Source organism: Cariama cristata, unplaced genomic scaffold (assembly GCF_000690535.1).
Source record: "Cariama cristata isolate BGI_N322 unplaced genomic scaffold, ASM69053v1 scaffold5936, whole genome shotgun sequence".
Taxonomy (NCBI): Eukaryota; Metazoa; Chordata; class Aves; order Cariamiformes; family Cariamidae; genus Cariama; species Cariama cristata.
This window is the reverse complement of record NW_009623693.1, coordinates 9,325-34,118: the sequence shown is the minus strand read 5'-3', so window position 1 is coordinate 34,118 and position 24,794 is coordinate 9,325. Positions and strand designations below refer to the sequence as shown.

At 40.8% G+C, this 24,794-nt stretch overlaps 1 protein-coding gene across 2 annotated transcripts; it reads left to right on the top strand.

The window, feature by feature from the left end:
• The first annotated feature begins 1,066 nt into the window (after positions 1 to 1,066).
• Positions 1,067 to 20,641, top strand: ACOT9 (acyl-CoA thioesterase 9). 2 transcript variants are annotated; one of them, XM_009702851.1, is made up of 14 exons: positions 1,067 to 1,148; positions 5,762 to 5,807; positions 9,623 to 9,793; positions 9,887 to 9,924; positions 12,034 to 12,117; positions 12,702 to 12,805; positions 13,913 to 13,986; positions 16,183 to 16,250; positions 17,188 to 17,299; positions 18,432 to 18,522; positions 19,014 to 19,099; positions 19,911 to 19,998; positions 20,187 to 20,337; positions 20,583 to 20,641. In XM_009702851.1, the coding sequence occupies exons 1-14, from the start codon at positions 1,067 to 1,069 to the stop codon at positions 20,639 to 20,641; spliced, it is 1,254 nt and encodes a 417-aa protein (XP_009701153.1). The 2 variants fall into 2 exon arrangements, with proteins under 2 accessions (XP_009701153.1, XP_009701154.1); XM_009702852.1 differs by lacking the exon at positions 1,067 to 1,148 and adding an exon at positions 2,744 to 2,753.
• The last annotated feature ends 4,153 nt before the right edge of the window (positions 20,642 to 24,794 follow it).

Genomic DNA, 24,794 nt, shown 5'->3' with positions numbered 1-24,794 from the left:
CTGTGCCACGGGACGAGCCCCGGAGCTGTGCCGGTCATAGGGAGCGTGCCATTGCCACTCGTGTCATCTCCGGTGCATAGGGAGCTCTGCTGGCTTCTGGGGGGGAGTTGTGTGTTCCCTTTTACCTTCCTAAGTACTGCTGGTACACCTGTGGAGAGAGGAAGCTTGTGTGTACGTTATATACGTGTAGACATGTACATGGGGGAGATATATGTGTATATATATGAGAGAGAGATGTATATATGGCCCTGCTTTTCCGCTGGTGCCTGGGGAAATGGCCTCTTTTTCTTTTTTGAGGTGAAACCCCAGCCTCAGCTGATAGGCAACACATGGTCCTTGTCAGGATAATGCTGTGAACTATCACAAGAGGATGTACTCCTGCTGTTGCTCTCTCTATTTTTTTGTAACCACAGTTTCGCTTGCCTGGAGGAATTGCGCTGGCTGCTGCATGGTTGAACACTTACTGAATTGCTGGGCGGATTACATTCCCTGAAGGGTTTCATGGCTGTCCCTTCTTGCTGAACAGCTGAGAGGATTATATCTTGTACTTTAGGCTTGTTCTGAGTTGCAGCAGTACTAAGCCATGGAGGAGAAGACCAGGCTTAGCTGAATGGGAGTGTGTGGGAGGCCTTCTGATATCCTGATTGGGATATTCCACCTTCCACTGCTGTGCACACCAGCCAAGTGCAGGAGAAGCGTATGGTTAGGGTCATGGATGATTTCCTAGATGCACATGGACCCTGTCTGCGTTAGGATGTCTGCAGGGTAAAAGCTGGTGTTCGGTCTAAGCTGGCTGTCCCAGCGCATATGAGTAGTCAGCGAAGAGAACAGTTACCACCAGCAAATCATCCTTCCTTCCTGCGTTCAAAGAAGGACCACGTATCAGTTGGAATTTCACCTGGCTTGGAACTGTTGTACTGATTGTATCTGGTTCTAAAAATCAGGCTAAAAATAAGGAGTGGGGATTCTGAAGTAATCGGTGCCATTCCAAAAATAAATTCTAAATCATTTTCATGGTATTAGTTTTAATGACACTGAATTCTGCTCTCCTTATAGCTTGTGCACCATGAGGAAGCTTCCTTCTGTTCTGGCTAGGACACTCACTTCTGGGACCAGCGGCTCCCCAGTGCTTCCTGATATGTCTGAAGGTAAAGTAATTGGCTGTACTTCAGAAGATTTAGCAGTGTTTCGAAGGAGTCTATTGTTTCAAGGTGGTGGCCGGTCATGTGTTAGTGTGGCTTGGATAAGGGACATGCCCTTTACTGTTGGCTCATAGTGTAAGTGTTTAGGAAGTAGCGGAAAATCACTGTGCGTTTTTATAGATTAATGGCAGTACATATGCATAATCATTGAAGTTGCAGATTTAGAGGCTTGTCTAGTTCTTTAGTCTTGGAGGAGCTTGTGATTCTTTTCTGGCAGGACAACTGCTTCTCAAGCTGGCTCTAGATAGAAAGTCAACATAGTACAGACAGGTGCTACAGCGACTGGAGAGAATAGCCAAGAAATGGAGGAGCTGAGTGGAAATAATGTCTTACGGAACTTTTAATGTGTCAATACTGTTAATTTTGTAAACTTAGAGAAATCTTTTAATCAGATCAGCAGCACTGCCTTGTGAAAATGTTCTTGTCAATAGAGCTTTGTGTTGACAGATTGTTTTAGTGCTCCAGTAGTAATAAACCACGTTCCTGTTTCAGAAGCTTTTAAAAAAGTTTTCTTGCATTCTAATCCCATGTACTGAGAAAAGAGAGGGAGGAAAAGGGCTGGAGCTGGGTACAAATAATTCCTTCATGGAGTTCTGCTTGTTTCTGAGATCTTCTTTTCCCCTTTATTCTCTAAATAGAAACCATAGGTTATCCAGTAAAAGAGATGATGGGGGTTATTTGTTGTTAGAGAACTTCTTTTCATTATTGTTAATAAATAGTAATTTGGGAGGTTAAAAGGAGAGAAGCAAAAATACAGAATATTGCATACTTGCAAATATTACACTGCTCTTTTATTTGAATATTTGATAATGATACCACCTTGAAGGCCAGTAAAAATAGTGAAGCAGTGAGGCCATCTTGGCCTTGCCTGTGGTTTCCAAGGAATACTAATATTTTTTGGACTGTGATAACTGTAAATATTTGAGATTCTGTTCCAAAATGGTAACATTTAAATAATGTTAAACAAACTTTTGCTGTTGTGTAAACTAGTTTCCTTTAGTTTGGTTTCCATGCTTTCACAACACACCAAATAGTCTTACTAGCTTTTCACATGCTTCCTCCCAACTTTGAGTGCCAGTTGTGAATGCCCTCACTTCTTCCATGGTTCTCCCAAAAGCTACATGAAGCAGGGCTTTGGAAGTTTCCTCTGAGATAACTCTGATCCTGCTTCCTGGAAAATGCTCCATGTATTCGTTCCAAAGTTAATAGTGTTTGTCAACAGTACATGGTAGCACCAAGTTTGAAAAACTGCTTGGAGTTGCACTGCAGGCAGATGCTACGCAGAGCCAGCAGACAAAGGAACTGGAAAGCTGGCTCTGAAGGAAAGGGTGCACTCTGTTGAGAACACAAAGATACTGACTGTAAATCAGGCCAGGGACAGGTTGCCTACAGTTGCTTACTAAAATTAAGGAACATGTACTTAAATGGAACTCAAACAGGTAGAATAATCAGATATCTACTTACTGAGTGTAATTTGCATTGTTTCTTTTAATTGTTATCTAACCTGTGTTTTCCACTCCACAGGACACTTACCCATTCATGTGAATAATGGTGTGTTGTGGTAATCTGTACATATTTTAATACTTGCTATAACACTAAACTTACTCAGCTACTGTTTTCCCTTACTTTAGCATTCATGAAAAGTGAAATGCTATTATTCTTCTCTGTCAACTTGCTTAAAGCCTCTTTGCCTTCAGTGAATGGCTCTGATCTTACTTGTGGCAGTATTGTTGTACTAGATCCCTGTCAGCACGCCGTGTTTCTGGTGGTGTGCTGGATAACTCGTTTCTAAGAGGCTTATGGGATACAAAATCTCTTACGCAGCAACTCCTGCAGTACTTAGCTTCATTTTAGGCATTTGAATCTGCATCTTTCACTGAAGTCCAGACCAAGCTCTGTTCCAAAAGTGGTGGTAAAATACATCGTGGCGGTCTGCCTGAACCTGGATGCAGCCTGGGGAGGCACCGGCCGCAGGGAGCATGGATGTCAGTGGCAGAGATGAATGCGGGGACCTTGTCCGCCTGCCCTCGTGTCCTTCGTCACAGCACAGTGCCGATAGACTCAGACCCTGCTGCTCTGGCATTAATGATCCACTGATCACAGTTTAGGAGATAGTGTGAAATACGCAACATGGTAACGATGGATGAGCCCCATTTGCTGTAATTGTTTTGCACATTTAAGACATTTGCCAAATAAGAAAAGAGAAAAGAGTTTATGGATTTTTATGCGTAAGTACTTACAACAAAAATATAAGTAAGAGAACTAATGTCTAGAAGAGCAGTATAGTCTTCCCAGGGGGGAAAAAAGAGAAAAACTATGTACTTATGAGCCTGTAAAATGGACTAGATTTAGCTTGGCAACGTTTTAGAAACACTTCTATGCTTTCTCCCTTTTATTCAAATAAAAATTATGTGGTCTCAGCCTGGCAAATGTTTACTCGTATGCCTAAAATTGAAATCACAAATATTAAATGGGACTAACAACGTACCTACATGTTTGCAGGTTTGGACCTGAGATATTTTTTTCAGAGCTTTTTACCTCTTTAGAGTTGAAAAGGAAGATGAACTTCGTTTAAGGAAAGAGAAAGTGCTGTTTGTTCCCCCTCCATCCCAGCACAGTTTGCACACTGTTGGAAAATTGAGGTTTTGTGTTCTAGAAGCTGTAACAGTGTTTCTGCTGACACTGTATTGATGGGATGCATGCAGTGGCATCTTCACAGGTGGAGTATGAGTAACAAGAAAGTAGTGTACGTAGTCTGTAAACAAGCCTGCTGCTTCTTAAGGAAAAAAAGAATCGGAGCTTTGCCTCTTCCAAAAAACAAATCAAATCTAAGATTTTTCAATCAGTTTCTCTCATTGGAATTTTTTTTTTCTTGGAATTAGTAGTGGAACTTCTGTCATTTCAAAACATGTTTTTAGCCTAATTTCCTAAAGAAATGAGGCCTAAGCAATCTGTTTTGTCACTGTCTGCTTATCTTCTTGTCCCCCTCTTCTTCCAGAACCTTTTATTGCTTGATGTCAGCCAAAATAGAAGAGCACAAATCTGGAAGAGAAACGTGTTTCCACAAGCTTTGTGAAAATTGGCTTCCGAATGCGAGGTTCGTTAGGGTGCCAGAGCTAGGGTTGGGGTCAGCCACGGACCATGGTGTTTGCCGGCAGCTGGCGAGTGAGTGGGGTCTCTGTGCTGGCGGGTGGGCAGTCCGCCCCTCGCCTACCTCTGGGCTACTCACGACCTATCCTGGTGCGTGTCCGGAGAGCAGGCAGAACAGGAGCGGTGGGAGTGCAGGGACGGGAGCCGAGGGTGTTGCAAGGGAAGGAACAAGAGGGGGAAGCTAGGGGTGTTGTGGTGGTGGTGGGGGGACATGGGCAGGAAAGCAGCGGAAGCCGAAGGGGCTGCGTGGGGAGGAGCGGGGCAGAGCCGAGTGGATCTGGCTGAGAGAGAGAGAGGTCATTGAAATGCCTAGGAAATCAGGCTCTGCTCGCCCCGGGGTTCACAGGACAGCTTGCTGATCACTGACCGGGCATTTAGCTTCAAGAGTGCCGAGCCTGATGGTATCTAATAACCTAAAAGTATAAAGGATCAGCTTGTAAGTCGCCAGCAGCCATCTTTCTGTTTCACCATGAAATTTTGGATTTTTTTTTGGTAGCCCTTCCTCAATATGTCCCTAATTATTTTGTCCTAATATTTGAACCCCCTTATATAAAAAATCTTTGTAAATAAGCAAGGAATCACTACTTTACAATTCTCAGCTTCTGTTGTGAGCTTGGGAGTTGTTGCTGCTTGTTTTCAGGTGTTTCCAAGTAGCAAGCATTCACCTGCCTAACAGTGATGGAGTAGTTTGATAGATTTGATGGAACCTTAGCACGCTTAATAGCCTCATCCGAGGAAAGAGTAGAAAAACTGCTTATGCAGATTATTCTTGAAATTTAGGAAAAACTTGTGCAGAACCAGTATTGACTGTGATGGTGCCAGTGGTGCCAGAATCAATTTTATAGGCCTGTCTTCAGTGTCTTCACACCATGTTCTTTGGGACTGCTAAAAATTGAAGCTATGAAACCCTGCTGGCAACAGCCAGTCTGCTGGCGTTACCTGCCTTCATGGGTGGGGTGATTTAAATAGCACTCCCCTCATTCCCTGTCTCCCAGCTACACTGTTCCTTTTCATGTTCTCTTACGACTTTCTGATTTGTGTTATCTCCACAGTTTGTTTGTGTTTAGGCTTAAATATTTTCACATCAAAATTCCTCAATCTGATCTTGATCTGCTGTCTCTTTCAGCTGTTAATTAGCACCGCAGGTGTTTGATTGCATTAACAAACACTCTTTGTTGGCTATACACAATAAGCTATGGAATCATGTTACTCAACCCATTATTGTGATATGCCTACTAACAGCATCAGTGAGTTTGGCCAAACTTTTGTTTCTGGGCTGCTATTTGCATGAATTTGCTTAATTTTCCTGTTCTGGGATGAGGATTGTGCCTTTTAGCACCAAGCAACCTCATGTTCATCACTTGCAGAACTAAGCTTGATTTGCTTTGATTTTTTTTTTTTTTTTTCAGTGCGGAGCAGATTGAGGGATATAGTGGGAGCATCTACCAACTGGAGGTACAGTGTACATTAAATGTATTTTACTTTATTTGTGAAACTCAGGTAGAGCTCAGGGTTCTGGTAGTGGAAGTTAACAATGTTAGCTTGGTGGCTGGGGAACAAAAAAGATCCAGCTAAAAAGTAATGCAAACAAGATTTCTGAATTGTTACTTTGTGGATCACAAACTTCTGAGATTTCTCTGGCAGATCTTTAGCACAAAAGGAACAAAATAGGTGATCTTGTTGCTTACAAGGTTCTCCCATTAGCTTTGATGCTGGTGGAAGTTTGAGAGCTGTAGAGTCTGTCTGGAAATGCTATGTTGCTGTTACCTCTTGAGTTCTCTGTCGGTGTGTTCCCCACATGGTGGATTTATCCTGCACTGGATTTAGAGGCAGCGGAGCTGTTTTGGTGCAAAGCAGGCTGCGTTACGAGTGGCCTGGCAGCACCCATGTCACTTCGGAAAATTGTCAGCTTGGGATCGGGGTCTCCTTAGTCAGGAGCATCTTGGGCATTTCTTTTCTCTGCTGAACTTAATTTTAGAGTAATTTACATACAATGTAAATCATTGATGTTTTGGCTTTATTGAGGTTACCTTCCTCCCCCTCTATTACATTGAATAAGCCAGAGTTGACTGTCAGCTTCTGCTATTAACAGTTCTGAAAAAGTCAGTATAGCAGTCTGGGGGAATTACATATTGCAGTTTCGTTGGTCCCATATTTATTGCGTTGATTGTTAATTTTCCTACTGCTGTGTTTGCTGAAGTCTTCTTTCACACTTTGTGCACTGGTAGGGAAATGAGGAGAGACTTGCCGGGGTGGAGTGTCTGATGTGTCCAGGCCTCCTGACTAGGTTTATCTAAACAGGATTATAGGGACGCTAAAGAAAATACCTGAATCTGGGAAGCTGATTTTTGCTTAGTGAAACTGGTACCCAAGCATGAGGGGGCTTGAAATTTTCAGTAGGTCAGCTGAAAAGGGCTCTAGAAGTTGATTTTTAAAAAGCTTTTCCTGCAGCCCAGAATGGCTGGGGAGGAGCCACACCATAAGGAAATACCATCCAAGGATCAAGATTTTAGAGGGCTCTGGTCAAATCTGATCTTCCGTCCGTTTCTTTTCCCCCACTGCTCCCACCCTGGAAGGAGAGCAGACTGGAGCCAGGATCACCACAGCAGTGGTTTTCTTAGATAGGTACGTCTCTTGTGCTGTATAAAATACAGCAGAAATGGTTTGCAGAGTGATGTATGCTTCAACTGCCATGAAGAAGTAAAGCTGGGGAGCCCATAGCTGGGGGTGCTTGAGAATGGTGGGTTTAATACAGGGAAGGGAGGTTTGGAGGACATGGATCATGTGGCCTTTGAGATCCCACTTGTAAAATGGAGTGACAGAGAGTTGGTACATGTGGAGACTGAACAGCCAGTGCTTTAGTTGAGTTAGGCCACAGAATGACTAAAGAGGACAAACCCAAGAGAATAGCTTGGCAGGGGTCCTGAAATGGGATCTAGGGAAGGACTGATGGATATGCATCTGGATGGCTGGGAGAGAGGAGAGGTGCATGTTGGAGGAACGCCTTCGGCTGTTAATTTTGCTAAAAGAAAACGTTGGTTCGTGAGAAGCTGTGGGTGCCCCATCCCTGGCAGTGTTCAAGGCCAGGTTGGATGGGGCTGTGAGCAACCTGGTCTGGTGGGAGGTGTCCCTGCCCATGGCAGGGAGGCTGGAATGGGATGAGCTTTAAGGTCCCTTCCAACCAAACCATTCTGTGATTCTATGGTTTCTCTTGTAAAGGCCAGTGGCATTTTGTATTGGAAAGAAATACCCTGCTTATATATTTATTCTGGTTTTGTACTGAAATTGTGGTTACAACTATTAATCTGTTCATTGCTAATTATAGTCTAGATAGAGTTGTGGCCATTTCAGAAATAAATAGTGTCGTTTCTCAGAGTGTTTAGGGCAGGTATTAACTAATACTTAGGTGAAGCGTTGTTCCTGTATGACTGGTACTACAGTGTGTAACAGTATGTATCCGTTGAACAATGTTACTGCCTTGGGTCCAATACTTCTGTGTATTGAAGAGCACGTTCTGAAGCTGAAGTCAAGAAGAGTTCTGCTGCAGACCTCAGAGGAGCCAGGATGGGACTGGTGGAAACAGAATGTAGTTACGTTTTTATTGTTTGGTTTCTCTGTGTTTGTAGACAAATTTCTAATTTAGTCTCTCATTAATTTCTCTTAAACCTTTCACTGAAAGACCTCGAAAACAAGTATTTTAAAAAGCATAAAGGTGCGTTGTCTTGGACATTGCATCTTTCCTTTGTCATCTAGTATATTCTATGTCTATGCAGTGGCATAACTTCGAACATTAACCCTGTGGAGGAGGTTGTTACCTTTCTCTTTTCTCTGAACTCCGCAGTAGTTATGTTGCCCAGATGAGGTAAACCATATTTCATATTTAAAACAAACAAAACTAAATGAAATTTTCTACTAGACTTTTACTTTCTTTGATCATGGATTATTCGTATTTCCCCAAAAATTATTAAAGAGAAAAAAGGGAATATAAGTATGTTGAAAAGTGGCTGCTTTGTACCTCTCTTCTAAAAATAAAACTCAAGCCAAAAATGTTTTCATCTTAAATGGCTAATACCCAGAATTCATTCAAAGTCAAAGCTTAAGACGCATTTTCTTTTTGGCCCTTCGGTTCTTTCTGTTGTTTTTTTTTCTTTCTTTTTTTTTTTTAAATTGGTTTTGTTAAACACAGTGGCAAAGCAGCATGCACAACTGAATGAATGGCACATATCCACAAGTTTAAAATGAAGTTTGGTTACATAATGTTTTATGCCTTCTCTTGTTCTATGAAATGGATTCATAGTTTTGCATACTCCTTGGCTTTATACCGGAACTGTTGCATATTTAACCCTTAGGTTTTTTTATGCTTTGTTGTTGATTCTAGGGGTGTTATGAGATACTTGCTTCGTTCAGTCAGGTTGTACTTTTAAGGCGAGGGAACTTTGGAGAAACAGGTAAGAGAGAGTGTTGGGCAAGATTGTTATATCTTGTAGATAGCTGTGCAAGGAACCAACTTGGTAGATTGGAAAGAAGTGACAGTAAGTTGGCCCTTAATGCCGGGTGAGAGTTGCAACCCCTCTGACTTGGAGGTGCTGGAAAAGCAGCTCTGAGGTGGTAGTGCTCCCTTTTCTGTATTGTTTCTTTCTATAACTTTCCTGTATAATCGTAAGAGGACTGGGTAGGAAGAGAGAAACAGATTAATTTTCCCTTTCTTTTCGCTTGCTGATCAAGTGTATGCTGTGTGAACTGATGCTGTAAAAGGAGAACTCACCTGTGGATGATAGCAAGTCTTGGCAGATTAGTTCTCTTTGTTAGTACTAACCCAACACTATACATCTGCTTTACTTCTTGGGAGAGGTTGTAAGTTGACAGTCCTTTAAAATTGGCACTGTAGGAAGAGTTGTGATGCAGTAGCTATGGAAGACATGAATATGCACAAAACCTCATAGGTTAAATTATGTCTGATTTGTTCTTTTCATCAACGGGAACTATTTTGGTAGCATTCAGAATTAGATAAATTTTGTTCATCTCTTTAGTGCAAAGTGTGTGCTTGCTAGTTGTACACAAAACTGTTTAAAAATTTTCTGCAGTAGTCTTGCTTAGCGTATCATCATGCTCATTTCACTTTCTTTTCAAGGCACGCTTACTGTGTCTTGCTATTTTTACTACTTTTTTGTTTTCATTTGGATAATCTTCAATGTAAAATCTTTTAGCTAGGGTTGCAGTTCTGTTGTCATACCCCAGAGTGTTGGTTTTGGTTTTTTTTTTCTTACCAGGGATCATGTGCAAGCAATGCAAGAAAGAAAAGCTCTTCATACTTTACTGGCAAAACGGCAGGAAGATCTCCCTCCTAGGAGAATGAAGGATAGCTACTTGGAAGTTATTCTACCTTTAGGAAGTCAACCTGAAATAAGAGAAAAGTACTTGAATGTACACAACAGTGTAAGGTAACAAAGCAACTATGTTACGCATACAGGAAAGTGTCCGCTTTCATTTCGTTCGTATGTAGGTATTTAATTGTCAAAAAACATCTCTTACAGGTTTGGAAGGATACTTGAAGACCTGGACAGTTTAGGAGGTATGTATCTATGCCCTTCTTTAGAATGCACAAGTAATGCAGACAAAGTGAGCTTGAGTACTGTTGAGCACTGCTGTGATGTACTGTGACCTCAGGGAGGGAATCACATCAATGCGCTGTCTCAGAGGGGAAGGAAAAAAAAAGATACTGATGCTGAAAGAGAAGAAAGGATGATAGAGAACAGACAGAATCAAAATTGCTCAGCTTCAGCTTTTTGCCTCTGACAATTTTGTAAAGGAGCAGCTACAAGAATAATTTACTGAGAAATGATCCTAGATTATGAATCTGCATTGTGTGTTAAATCAGAGAAAGTCTGCAGAGTGTGCTATTTCAAATTGAAACGTATTATTTTTATCTTAAAAAAACAAAACCACCCAAAACACAAAACCCATCAGATAGTGAGGTGCAAATATCTTAATCTTCCCTTTGGGGATAAGGGGGTATAATCTGGAGAGAACAGAATGTATCCATTGAGAACAAATGAAGACACTTGCTATAGATTCTTGGGTTCCGTCTCCAAATTGATATTAAGGGTAAAAACAATCGGTTGCTTCATGAGTTAGCTGTCTTAATTTTTTTTTTTCTCCATTTCATTTATTCATGGTCTTTAAAAGTTCAAGATCTTTGACTTTTGTTTTGCACCTAAAATAAGTGCTAGGCTGTTAAAATAACTTGGAGATACTTTTCTCTTAAAGTCAGCAGGTGACTTTCTTCTTCATCAAAGTTCTGTAGCGGTTTGGGAGCATTTTGATGGAGGTTTTTGACAAAGAATAAGTGCTTATTAAGGGAAAGTGCTGAATGGAACAGGTTTTTTTTGGCAGGAAAGAAAGACCTTCTGTGGGTCCAAGTGGGCAAAATTGAGGAAGGCAGAGAAACAAGTGAATGCGTGTCACCGGTTTATCAAGGGTAGACAAAATAGCTAGATGACTTTATATTTCTTATACTAGCTTCAGTACCTGTCCTGAGTTAGAAAAGAAGACTTGAAACTGTTTGCTACCCTCCACTGGTAGATGAGATGAGCCTGTCTTTCATTCTGTGCCTTGTTCATTTTCCCTAGAAATCTGTGGAAATCTTAGGTTTTTCCTGTTGCAGCGCAGAATGTCTTTGCTTTGTTTGTAGTCATACTGGGCTTCAGTCAGTTCCGCTGGGGATGTATCGTTCTGGGTTAATCAAGGTTCTGTCCCAGTTACACAATATTCAAGATGGTTGGTGGTTTTCACAGGAAAATGTACTGTTTCATTCCCCCCGCAGTATATTCTGTGATCTCAGCAGATCTTCTAATTTTTTGTCTTTTGCAATAGGATTCTGATAAATCCCACTCAGACTCTTACTAATCATATTGATGGCATGAGTTGATAGGCATAACATTTTTTAGAATTGTGATTTCAGTAAGTTTAGGGAAAAAATAATCTTGGGTTACCTGGAAGGACAGATATCTTCCTTCTCTCTTATCTCATTAAGTACAAACAGATACTTTTGATTATGGAAATCTGTGTTGAGTGAAAATCGCATGAGTACTAGAAAAAAAAGAAGCTTTGCAGCCTTGTATTACTCTAAGGAGTCTGTTTACTTGGATGTGCTCTTATGAGCAGAGATAATTAATTTAAATAGTGGTTTGGCTAGTAGTAATTACAGTGTGATAAATACCTCTGACTGTGTTTTCATGCCTGTAAGGCACAGTTTATCTAATCTGCATCCCTTTAAAGGAATCTGTATTTGAAAATAAGTCCTTAGATAGCATGTATCCTTGGACAACCTGCATGAAATCAAAATAGAAGGTAGAAAGGATCTGAGAGAGTGGGCTGCAGGGGTAGGGGGAAGAGATTATGTGAGATTGGAAGTGGAGCGATGGGTTGATTTAAAGTGCTCGACTGAATTTCTCTTTGTAGTAAGTAAATATGCGTATTACTGAGACAGCTGCTGAAAGGCTGTTTTCTTTATAGCAATCCTGTGAGTTACACACATGACAATGTAGAAGACGTGCCCTCCTACAGTATGAATCTTTAGTTCGTGTTTTGCAGGTACTTGTCATGCTTCACAAAGATGGCTTTGACCCACTTCACTGAAGTTTTTGTTAAAGAGCTGACTCCATTTTTGGTCTCTCCACAGTTCTTATTTGCTACACTCACACCAAGCAGGAAATGCAGCCAAGGTCTCCCTTATCAATAGTTACAGCTCTGGTGGATAAAATCAGTAAGTGGCAATTTGGTCAGTAGAAACGGTTTCATCTGTTTGTCTTACTCTTTCAGCAGCTACTGCCTTCCCGTGGTTGTTACCGAGGATGTCGTCCTCACTCTCCTTCATCTTGTTTTGGCTCTGAACTCTGAGTACTGTGGCTTTTGCTGAGGGGAGGAGGGTTTGTAGATGCTTTTCAGCATTTCATATTTCCCTTCCCTTCAAAATACAACTTTCACGCTTCCTGCACTTCTGTGTTTGGTTTTATTTTGGCACGTGAGTTTCTTTGCTTCATTATTGATCAGTGTTTGTTCTGGTGGAGTTGGACCTTGCTTGTGTCACGGGTTCTGCTGAAGACTTCTGTGGGTCTGCCATCTGTCTGCCACCGGTGTGCCTGCTTCCTCCTCCTCTTCTGGCTTTAGAAGCCTAATGAGGCAGAAACTGCAGGCTAGGAGTGTGGTCCCTTGCAACAGCTGTCTTTTCTGGGTTGTCTTTACGTGTGTTGCTGCTTGCAGAACACACAAAGATCTTAGAGAATCCGGACTTTCTAATATGAGACGCAAGTGATCTGTCTCCAGTAACCTCTAATGTTTGTCTTGTAGATTTGTGCAAGAAGATTATATATCCAGACTGTGACATCAAGTTCACAGGCAATGTTTCTTGGGTTGGGAGGACCTCAATGGAAGTGAAGATGCACATGCTGCAGGTTAGTTCCCGCGACTTCTTTCCATCTTATGACAGGCATGAGGTGCTTCAGGAGGAATTCTGGATGATGACATGAGCAACCTAAACTATATTTTCTAGAATAACTGTTTTTGAAGGGCTTAAGACAGCCCTAGTGTTTCAAGACCAAGACGACTTCCAGTAGTCTAGGTGCAGCAAGGTACTCTGTTGCTACTCTTTCTTTCAGGACATGCGTTTTTCCTAACCAGCATTTTGTAATTAAACTGCAACACAGTACTCCTACAGAAAAAATAGGTGGCTGTGCTCTGCATGTTCTTAAATACATTTATCCCTGCTTTTGAAAAACTTTGTTTTCCTTATACCTTTGCATTTTATAGATTTATAAATTTTAATGTTGGTATCTACTGTGTAGCATATTTTTTGTAGTAAGTTATTAGATACTAAATAATAGAAAAATTAATGAAGGGTGTAACTAGGCTACACTGTGCAGGCAGCAAAAGGAATATTAATAATTAAAAAATCCTTAATATTTCTGTTGAATATTTACAGAATAGTTGATTAGTTAGCTGAAACATTAATTCAGTTATTTAATTATTTAGAGTAATGAAGATATGCTGTAAACACTGAAGTGGTATTAGTGGCTATAGAACAGATAAACAGGTAAATTTTTCTTTTTTTAATTCAGTTGGTCTCCTTAAGTAAAGTCGCTGATGTAGAAGATAATGTTACACCTTTATTGTCCGAACTTCTCACAGTGCTGGCATTAGTGGCAATTTGGTTTTAATTAAAAAAAAAAAAAAAAAAAATGTTTTGGTGTTTCTCAGAATAAAGGGTAAGTGGGTCCTTCTACAATGCTTGTGTTGATTTCTTCCCCTCCCAGCTGGAAGTAGTAGTTAAGAAGCATTTCCTGCTTAATATTTACATTGCAGAATTCCTGAAACTAGAGTTTTAATTTATGTCATTTCCTTCTCTTTGACTTACTGAGAGAGATCTTGGAAGGGGTAACAGAATATGAAAGTAAACAACGTTAACAGTATGATGGCGTAGTAGAAGATGTCAACTAAATAGCTTGCTAAGCACATTTACAATTTTAGAGTTTAAAAATATAATTGTTTCCTGTCTCTCTTAGCTACACGATGGTGATTACAGCCCTGTGTTAGATGCAACCTTTGTCATGGTGGCCCGGGATCCAGAGAATAAACGGTAATTTGTAGGACAGGAAAATAGTTTCCATACTCCTGCTATGGTGAAAACAGCAAACACAGCAGCTTGCTGTGTATGTGTAGAAGCCATATAGTGGAGGTGATAAATAAATCACATAGTCGGTATTTTCTGCTGACAAGTGTTACTTTCCTGTGGCAAGCCTCCAAGCGTTGATTTCAGCAGTAAGATGATACCAGGAATTGCTGTTAGTCTTGGGATCTGACCCTTTTCTTTAGCAGATTTTCCCTGTGTTTGAATGACCGGCCTGATGAACACAGGAATGAATGAGGCTGGTAAAAACCCACCTGCATTCTAGTAGTTGTTAGAATGAATTGCCTTCTTGCCATAAAAATGGAAAAGATTGAGTTTTAATGATTAAAGAGTCTTTGAGTCAATAATGCCACTAATTCCCTAATAGACACATGATAGGTGTCATGAGAATAATTCAGCCTAAAACTTGCTTATGTGAGTAACATGGAACTGAGAAGTATTCCCACAGAACTTAAAAAAACCCAAACAAGCAAACAGAAACTCAAAACCAAAACAAACAAAAAACCCCCACCAGAACAAAAAAACCCAAAAAGAAAACCAACTTTCTTATTTTTCTGCTTTTACTCTCTCTGTAATTCCTTAGTCATTAAACTAACAGGCTGCTCAGTTTCAGTTTTGGTTTGTGACTCCAGGACCAGAAAAATTGGTTGTATTTCTTGCATCCTTCTTGTATAGACTGCAAAAGTAATAAACAATTTTCTGTTTCTAACTAGTTTAAATAATTGAATTGCCTGTATTTAATGAAGAGGGATAGGTTTAATGAAGGGGTTTTGCTTGATAAATTATTTAGTTCTGATAACGTTAGGAGTAGTTATTAGGTTGGTTTCCTTCAGATTTTTGAGGTGTTTGTTTTTTTTTTTTAGAACCCAGTAACATACTATACTTTAAAAAAATACTTGTATTTATGGTTCCCATTTTAAGGACTTATTTTGCAAAAGAATTACATCAAATCTGCTATAATTAGACAGTAGCAGATTGAGAACAAGCCTACCTGAGCTTGTGCAGAGAGGTACAAACTTCAGTGGCTGTTCTTCAAGCCAGCTGTTTTGGAAGCATTCTGTCCGTATAAGGAGGGCATTTATGTGAGGTGAACACCCTTCAGAGGGGTACAGGGTCTGTTAGGTTGGTTGTAGTGCCACAGAAACTTGCTTGTGTGACTTTTGGACTGTAGCAAACTTGCAGCTCAGCAGCGTGAGGCTTGGACAGGAGAGCTGATGTAGATGTGTCCTGAGGCAAGGAGAGGGAGAATGAGGTCTGTGATGGAGAAGGAGCTGGTGTGTCTCCAAAATCCAGAGGTTTAGCAAACCAGGAAAGAGCAGTTTGTTCCAAGCAAAAAGATCCTCTCTGTGTGCCTCTTGTCACCAGCCCAAGTAAAGGCTTGGGGCAGAGGTGAATTGTTCAGCAGATATTTGTGTATGTCTATGTGTGTATATCTGTTGTTCTGAGCATTTGTATAAATGTTGAAAATAGAAAAATAATTATTAGACATTATGGGGAAGAATGGCTCTTGAAAATAAGCATTTGTTTTTCCTTGTGAAAAGAAATAATTAAATGTTATATAATTAGGTTAGAGTGGACTTATTTGTGCAGTAAAATAAACATGCAAATTTGTGTGCAAGGCAGCCTCATATCATCATCTTTGATAAGTGGTACACGTGGTAAACAGCTTTTGGCTGTTGATAAGGCTGTCACGGGAACATGCAGATTATAAAAACACTTGCTAGCTGCGGCACTGTGCTCTTTCTATTCCAGGAGGAATGATACTATTCAAGTTTTGTATATCTGTTTTAGACTATCCCAGATCATCACATCTTCATTTGCTGAGTTTCTAAACAGCTTTCTGCTTGAATAGTCTTCATTGTAATCTGTGGGTACAGTTTTAGCTCTTTAAGAAGAATGCATCACTTACTCTTTGTTAATTATACTAGATAGTGATTGGATCACTTAGCTTCAACTGTGAAGGGGCAGTTAATGTGATATTCTATTGGCAGCTGCACATCACAGAAATAAATACATTATTTCATAACCTGAAGCGTGTCTTTTCATCTGGTATTGTGTACGTAAGCAAAAGTGGAAGGCTGTTATAATATATTTACAGGAAAAATTCCTGTGAAGTTTGTAACTTAAAAAAATTCCTGTCTGTAGGCCAGCATTTGTTAATCCACTCGTTCCTGAGAGCCCTGAAGAAGAAGAAATCATCAAGCAAGGGGAATGTATGTCCTATGTCCTGGTAGTATGCACGTCTGCCTCGGGTTCAACTTAATAGCTGGAAGGAAGTAAACTTCAGAAGTTCTGCTACTTAGAAATGCTGCTCATTTGGTTAAAATCCTGTTTTCATTCTGTCTTGTGTGTCAGCAACGTAAGAGAGTGTAAAAGCCTGCTATCCCATTCTTGGAAACTCTGTTTGGCAGAACTGACAGAGGGGCACTCCTGATGTGCTCTGCACCCCCAGACGTCTCTATTTCCAGGATGCTCGCTCCGCTTCAGGTCCGAGTGCAGCACGGGCTGCCCTAGAGCCCCGGCTGTGGATTGCCCCTGCAGTGGGCCTGCAAGAGACTCAGAAAAAGAGCGGAGGAGAGCAGGGGAAGGAGTGTGTAGCTCCATCTCCTTTTGTTTCAAGCTAGAATTTTAAAGCGGAGAATTAAGGAAACATTAAAGACTGAATAAACTGAACAGAAAGTCTTGTAAGCTAAAATTTCAATCATTGTGGCCTATGGTAATGCATTCTATCGTAAATTTGCATTCTTATGCCATTGGCAAAACCTGAACGAAGATGGTTTGTTCTGGGAGGTTACTGGTTTGAAACATTTTTCTGTACTTTGAGAAGGGTACTTAAGTTTTCTGTAGGAGCAGTGGGTGGGTATCATAGTATATATATAAGAGGTTGTCACGCTGGTGAGACAACAGTGAACTTCTACGTTATTTTTTTCCTTTGATGCAGTCAATTCTAAAAGCCAAATTTCTGTTTGAAGCTGTGAGAGTGTGAAGTTACAGCTTTTAACTTACAAGGGGAAAGAGAAAAAAGGAAAAAGACAGCTGATTCCAGGTTAAAATCTTCAGAGCCAAGCCAAATGTTTGGGGTTTTTGTTTTGTTGGTTTTTTTTATTTCTTTGAACTCTAATATGATTTTTTTTTTTTTTAAATGTTTAGTGAACAAACTGAAGCGGGTTGATTTCAGCACTGCTTCCTTACTGAAAATGGCTCCTACTGCAGAAGAAAGAAATATTGTTCATGAGATATTCCTTAATACATTGGACACAAGGCAAGAAGGGGAGGGCTGGAGGAGAACTGAAGTCTTATGAAAGAGATAAGTAATGTGCCTTTTGAGTGGGTGCTTGTAGGAGGGTAACCTGGAGTAAGTGCACGCAGTTTGTTTTCCCATTTCACCATTTAAAGTCTGGCGTTTTGTTTGAAGCATGGGTACAAACTTCAATGTGACATCTGCATCTCTTAAGAGAATCTTCTGTTGTTGAAGAGTGTTAGCTGTGCCAAGATGGTGAAAGCCGCAGTGTAAGCACAAAGAGCTTCTGAGCGAGCTGTTAGGAATAATCTTGAGGAAAAAGGTTAATGATGTTTAACCAAATAAAGGAATGGAATGGTTTTGCAGCCATGTGACTTGCACAGTCTAAGAGTTTTCTGCCATTATATGTAGAAAAAAAGCCTGTGAGGGCAGGAATTGTCCATATTTTGACCAGGTAACCTTGCAGTGTGTTTTAAATATAATACCTAACAATGTTATTTGAGGGAGACTGTTGTTGTACTTCTCGTACACTTGAGATTTGTGTGAAATTGTCCAGTGCCAATGGTGATAGAACAGTGCCTAATGACATGAGTGCAGTGTTGTATTTGTGGATAATTTATAGTTTATTTAACTTACTAACAGTTTACAATTGTTATTTTCAAAGCTGTTTACCAAAGTGAGACATGCTTTCCCTTAAAATTCGCAGATGTAGTTTGTACGTATTCTATCTGGATTTGAAAACCTCAAACCATCTGCATGTTCGATGTTGAATTACTTTGTTAGCTCATTGTGTGCTTTTATTTCACACTATGACTTAAAAAACAAGAGTAAGGTTTTTCTGATAAAGTGTGTGCTTTGTGGCTGTGATTCGTCTTTCCTTTCTTGTACCTTCCGTGAGCTTGTTCATTCACATAGACTTGAACATCAGCAGAAGTTTTTGAATGATCAGGAGCATAGGCTTATTGCAGTAACAAATCAAAGTGTCACTTTAGATAAGGCTTCAAGGTCAGTTGGCACAGCTTTTAGTGAGAGCATTTTTTTTTTTTTTTTGGTGGTGGTTTTTTTTAGCGTGTGTCTGCATTTGCTATTTGTACATTTTTGCCGTGCTGAATTCTGCTAATGTGGGCTATAAAGTTTATTTTCTCTTCCAAAGGACGGTAAGTTTCAGGAGTCGTAAATTACCACCCAATTCAGTGTGGATGGAAGATGCAAAGCTAAAAGGCCTACAGATTTGCCATCCTCAGGTATTTTTAAAAATACTAATGAATTACAGAAACAGTTACTTATGAATTGTCTTGTAAGATCAGTCAATCCATTATTTTGTTTCAGTTCTTCAGTCCTTGCAATGTATTGAGATCTTAGTTTCTTTTGCCATTTTTCTATTGTCTGTATAGATTACCACTGCAAAACAGAAGATTTTTAATTACCTTGTTTTCTTACCAGACTATTAATTTTGTGTAAAGAAATTCCTTTGCAAAGCGTTTAAATTGGGCTTCTGGTTGCTGACACAATTTTCAGTTTTTAATCTTATGTTGTCAAATGAATTGGATGAGCTCCTATTAAGTAAAGTTGCCTCAGCCATTTGGAGTTTTGCATATGTATTACAGTAGTGCTTTTTTATATGTTCAGATGCTGGGAGTTCTGTTAAGTACTGTGAACTGAAGTGCGGACTTAACACAATGCTTTGAAAAGAATATGTGCAATATAGCAGTTTAATTTTTGTTTCTGCATACAGGAACGGAACATTTTCAATAGGATCTTCGGGGGTTTTCTCATGAGAAAGGCATTTGAACTGGGGTGGGCAACTGCTTGCAGCTATGGGTGAGTTGTAGACCAGCAATATTTGTATAATCCAGAGCACTGTGCACACATACATAGGTCGGACAGCCGAGCTAACTGACCTAATGACAATCTGAGTAGAAAGGACCTAGGTGTCTGGTACCGTCTTGCACTATTAGTGCACAGCACTGTTTTACTTAGAGCATCTGTTGTATTTATGAAGAGATTTGCATCTTGCTCCGTAGAGCTTGGTTTTTAAGCATTACATGTCAAGATCGAAAATATATCCTATTTCTGGTTTCTTTTATCTTACCAAGCTATTGGGATTGACTTTTGAAGATACGTTTTCTTTCTAACCATATAAAATAGGCATTCTATTAAATAAACACTACATCTTTTTGTTCCATGCACGAGAGGAATGGTTTCTGACCAACTTGAGTAACTGCTTGTGCTTAGAAAGTGTGACTGAGGTCATCACCCAGCAAAGGTCTACGCATAAGTTTAATGGAGTATGCATGGCCTGGTACAAAGTTAAGTGGTTTATGTCAGTGCTTGGAAAACTGAGGCCTCAGCAGTGACGGGATGAAGATTGCCTGGCAAGTGTAAGTAATAAGATACAATAATGATGTAATAATGTATTCTTAGAGAGTGTGTGCTTTTATTTCTGCGAGAGATTTCCTCCAGTTGTTTTTGTCTTGGGTGATGACATAATTCTTTAGCACTTCCTATGGCCTCTGTTTAAGAGATTTATGCTCTAGTAACCTTCCATTAAAATGCTGACAAGGAAATATTTTACATTTCTACAAACATCCTTGTTATTCTTGAGAAGAAGTTTCTCTTTTTTCTTGATCAGGTGTTCCAGACCCTTTATTGTATCTGTTGACGATATCATGTTTCAGAGGCCAGTTGAGGTTGGATCCTTGTTACTGCTTTCTGGACAGGTAGGAATTGATTTCTTTCTGAAAAGGAGAAAAACTTATCTTTGCTGTAGTCACTGTTAATCACTGTTAATGAATAGTGCATTATGAGAGTGTTTGACTTTTCTTGTTAAGCAGTGTGATGAAGTCTGCTACAGTTTTTCAGCACCAGTGATAAACTACGAACTATAACTCTTGTTGTAACTGTGTAGGTCTGTTACACAGAAAAAAACTACATCCAGGTTCGAGTACACAGTGAGGTTTATGATGCAGATACCAGGGAGCACCAGACCACCAATATCTTCCATTTTACGTTTATGTCAGAAAATGACGTCCCACGGGTTGTTCCCAAAACATATGGAGGCAAGTATCCAATTAAGGCATTGTCATAACTCTGTAGAAAATATGACTTTCTTTTGGAACATCGGTCATTTTAATAGGTGAACTATTGGTATTTGAACAATTTAACAGGATTTTATGGCAAACCATGTTTATTTTATGCTTTGATGACAGTGTGGATTGCTTCTTGATCTTACCAATCTCTGTAGTTGCTCAGTATTGATACCAAGTTACTAATGTGGTTCTCCCTTTTCTCCACTTTATTTCAGAGTCCATGTTGTATTTAGATGGGAAGCGACACTTTGCTGCAATCATGAAAGAAATCTGAGAGGCACTGGATGCTGCATCAGCAGTGTAGCAGCATGCTGTCGTGGGAAGAGTTGTCACCAGAGATGGCGAACAGACAGGTGCTTGCAATACTCAAAAAACAAAACAAACAAACAAACAAACCCCACCACAAAAAAATCTCAAAACAAAAAACAACAACCCAAACCCCACAACAGAAACCACCTTTTTAGTGCTGTTTGTGTATTTGCATATATTTGGATTTTTTATTCTTTGCTGCTAGAATTTCTTGAAATGTACTTTTACATGCTAGGAAAAAAGGCTGAAAAAATACAATCTTAAGCTTTAGATAGCTTCTCTTTGTCTGCTTTGAAAAATCTCATTATGACCTTGGCTATCTTGTCACCATCTGCCTTCTTTCCCTTAGTAGCCCTCCTTTGTGTTTCCATGATAAGGGATAGAAGTTCTATCAGAAGAATATGTGCAATAAATAGATACCCACAGATGAAGCCATTTGACCTACATTCTTCTGTAAATTAGGTTTAGGGTTGTCTTTTTTTTTTTAAACAAGGACACCTGCATCTGGGCAGCAGCATAAGTGTGTGTGCAATGTAAAGCAGGTGTTTCCCATCAGCTGGGATTTTGCAAGGTTGTTGCAGCTTCTGGTTTGGATTGTTTCTGTTCCCTTAGGAGGAAACTGATTTTTGCAATGAAATGAGGTGGCCAGATGGTCACTTCTGGCGTTCTGTTTGCATACAGCCAGTCCTTGCCAGCCTCTTCTAACTCTTTTTTTTTGATACATAAAACTATAAGTGAGTTCCTTAATGAACTATTTCTTATGGCCTGCAGAGTAGAGATCTGATTGGTGAGATAGAGTGGGGCTGGGAAATGGCATTGTAGAGCAGAAGGTTTTGGTTTGTTCAGGATTGGGAGCAGAAAAGGTAAAATGCTGCTCAAATGGTAATGGTTATGTTTGATGCTGGAGTTAGAGGTCCAGAGAATCTGTGTTGAGCAGCTCCCAAGTCCGCTGCTAAACGGTGGGAGGACTTCTGTCCCACTGAGGGGTGGTACGGCTAGAGCACAGCCTCCTCAGCTGGATTATTTGTCTGGTTCCTTGGTAGAGCTTAATGAAATACAAGTATTGCACAGCTTTAAGGGTTGCCAAGGTTACCAGTGAAGGACAGAGTAATTCCCCACCACAGAGGGGCACCGTGGTGGACATAACTATGGCACATAAGTAACTGGAAGAGAGTACTTGATACTGAAGTGCTTCTGATGTAGTGGAGAAAGTTTTAATAATCTCCAGTATCTGACAGATGAAGCCCAACATGCTGAAATTAGGAAGGTGAGTGGATGGGAGGCATCAGCTTTTAGCAGTGAGGATGATTAGTCACAAGCACAGAACTGGACCTCTGATACCTTCAAATCAAGACCGATGTCCTGTCTGATCAAGGCAACCCAAGAGGAGTGGATGGGCTCAATGGTAGGTTAACGGATGAAATCGATGTCTTACAATACAGGAGAATAGACTCTGGCTTCCCTGCTAGGTTTGAGATCTTTTGAAATTAGGAAGCAGCAAGTAGAAATTTTGCGTATCAGCACAGATGCATGAAACAGGTTGATAAAACAAAGCAACGTGTTGAAATTTTATTTTGGAGTAAGAAAGGTTGACAAGTTCACAATTAGGACCAGCTTCCTCTGGTGCTAGGACAGCATGAAGCTTGTGGCTCCTGACGGCTGATTGCTAACTCACGTGAGGAGGGTGAGCCCTGTGACAACCAGCGTGTTACACACCGGCCTTTCCTCCCTAAGATTTGTCTGCCTTTATTTCTAAGTTAGTTAGCTTTCCAGTGGAGGCCCAGGGGTGTTGCCTGATCCGGGTCAGGTGAATGCATTGTGGTGATAGTAAGCTCTGGGTTCCTACATAGAGTTTCTGTCTTCAGCCACACTGCAGGGCCGATTCAGCTGTATGATGTTACAGTGTTTTTCTGAAATGGTTATGACACTGTGGATATATGTTGTGTTTTCTGTTTTCCTCCTTTTTAAAACTCTTTGGAAGCTGTAGTCGGGTATATTGGCTGACCACACAAATAAAGAACTGAAATTCTATCCCAGCTTCTGCCCCGCTCGCTGCATGGATCGCTGTTGGCTGTTAAAAAATGAGGAGGGCAGGAAGTGGTGGGATCCGTGTGAGAACTGTGTGTCGGTCCTGCCTAGCTGCTGGTTTTTGTCATTGACCCAGTGGTCCTACCTGGGTCACTTGTCTAGAACACTTGTAAGTTAAGGGGATACCAAGTTCTTCCTCTACTGCCTTTTCAGCTGTATTTATCATCATTTCTAAATTCAGCCTTTGGGAAGGGATTGGAGAGGAGAAAAAGAAGTAATAGGGTAGGGAGCAAGGCGTGACATCAGAACCTCTGGACACAGTAAAGAAAATGCATCTTCATTTGTGGGATTCTTACAAGAATTGGTTTGTTTTCAAAGTTTGTGATAACTTAATGATGTACCACAATCACAGTTGTTACAGAAATGTATGTGCAGTCATACAGAACATGTCTGTCCATATATATACAGACATATGTAAAAGATATAAAATATATATAGTAATAAACAGACATAGAATATGTGCTCACATGTTTTTTACTCCGAGAGGGTAACTCCAAGTTGCCACTCTCTCTGATAACAGGCTAAATGTATCTTTATCCAAGGGTATTAGTTACGCACGACGCTGTATACCTTTGTGTGCAAGACAAAATTGTTCTCAGATCTCATATTCAAAATTAAAATATTTTAACGTAGTGATTAATGTTGAGTTTATGTTGCAACTTAACAACCAACCCATCACTGCTCTAAGTTATTAACTGTTACCACGCAAGCCTAAAGGTATCGATAGAAAATCTTTTTATTTATAGCGAACCTATCTATGTAATTGGCTGTGGCTCTCTAGTGGGAAGTAAATGTTTCTGTGCCCGTCGCGTCTTGGACTACAGTGAGGAGGAGGAAGTCTGTGGTAGCTGGATTGGCTCCCCTAACCCTCTCACTTAATGGTGATAAAAAAGGAGATTTCTGTGGGACTGACTGAGCACCCGAAAAAGCGCTTTGTTTTAAATGGTTTTATTTTTCTGTGTTTAAAAAAAATTTATTAAAATTACATACTCAAACTTACTGTAACAGCTTCTGGTAGCCCTTCTTCAAATACATACGATTCCTTTGCAGCCACGTCACGATGTACAGCATTTTGGGAAGAAGCTTGCTGGCGCTGGTGCAGTGTGGGCCACTGAGCGAGGGGTTTAGTTCAGAAACCTGCTCTAAACTTGCTGCATCCTTCATTGGTTTTACTGCACGTTCAGTCCCGCCTGTGTCTGGTGACGGACTTGTTCGGTTGCTGGTCCTCCTCTGAATGCATTTTTAATCAGGTGTCGCAGAGATTATTTCTCCACGGGCTAGGCACTAGCTAGCAGGAAATAAAAGGGTCACTATTCAGCTTTCATGAAAGAGAAACGGGAGACTCCTTTTGCGGAAGGTGCAGTTGGATGACGATACTGCATAGAAAATTCCCTGGAGCACTTGCCCTGGCAGCAGGGGATCCTCATCCCTGCAGGGCTCCTGCCCACAGCCATGAGGCACCTCTGGGCATTGGCTGCTCCGGGCTCTTTGGTCAGAAATGGGAGATTTCTGGCGTGGGTGGTAACTCATCTCTCTCTGTATCGGGTCTCTTTGCAGGCTTAGTGCCGCAGGGGGTTTTGCTGCTTGGGAGAGCGTTGGGTGTGACTGAGGGACCTGGCTGGGGCACAAGCGCCATTTGTAAGGCAGGCAGGAGCGATAGGTTTGGTTTGTGCCCTGGGCTGCCTTCCTCACGCTGCAGTTGCTTGGAGTTACTTGAATATTCTCTTGTGTTGATGTTTTGGGTGTTCCAGGGTTGATAAAGGCTGTAAACAAAACCTGGAGTAAAATTCAAGCAGCTGATTTACAGCCTGGTAACGTGAGAAACCACCTCTCTACGTGCTGCCCACTGCTCTCTGAGATCCCGTGGGCTGGAGCAGCACATCAGCAGCCTTTGGCCTTCGGCCTCGGTCCGGCTGTGCCTCTGTTACCCTCCGGATGGGATCAGGAGCTCCTGCTTCCCCCAGGCCTCGCAGGGACGGGGAGGCTGGGGCTTGGTGGAGCTCTGCTCGCTCTGGCCGTGGTTCCCTCTG

What these genes read in the sequence shown, in the direction of transcription:
- ACOT9 (XM_009702851.1), top strand. Translation starts at nt 1,067, where the DNA reads ATGAGGAAGCTTCCTTCTGTTCTGGCTAGGACACTCACTTCTGGGACC. An exon ending in TGAAGATGCACATGCTGCAG is followed by an intron (nt 12,806 to 13,912) that starts GTTAGTTCCCGC and finishes TGTCTCTCTTAG; the next exon opens with CTACACGATGGTGATTACAG. An exon ending in TACAGATTTGCCATCCTCAG is followed by an intron (nt 18,523 to 19,013) that starts GTATTTTTAAAA and finishes TTCTGCATACAG; the next exon opens with GAACGGAACATTTTCAATAG.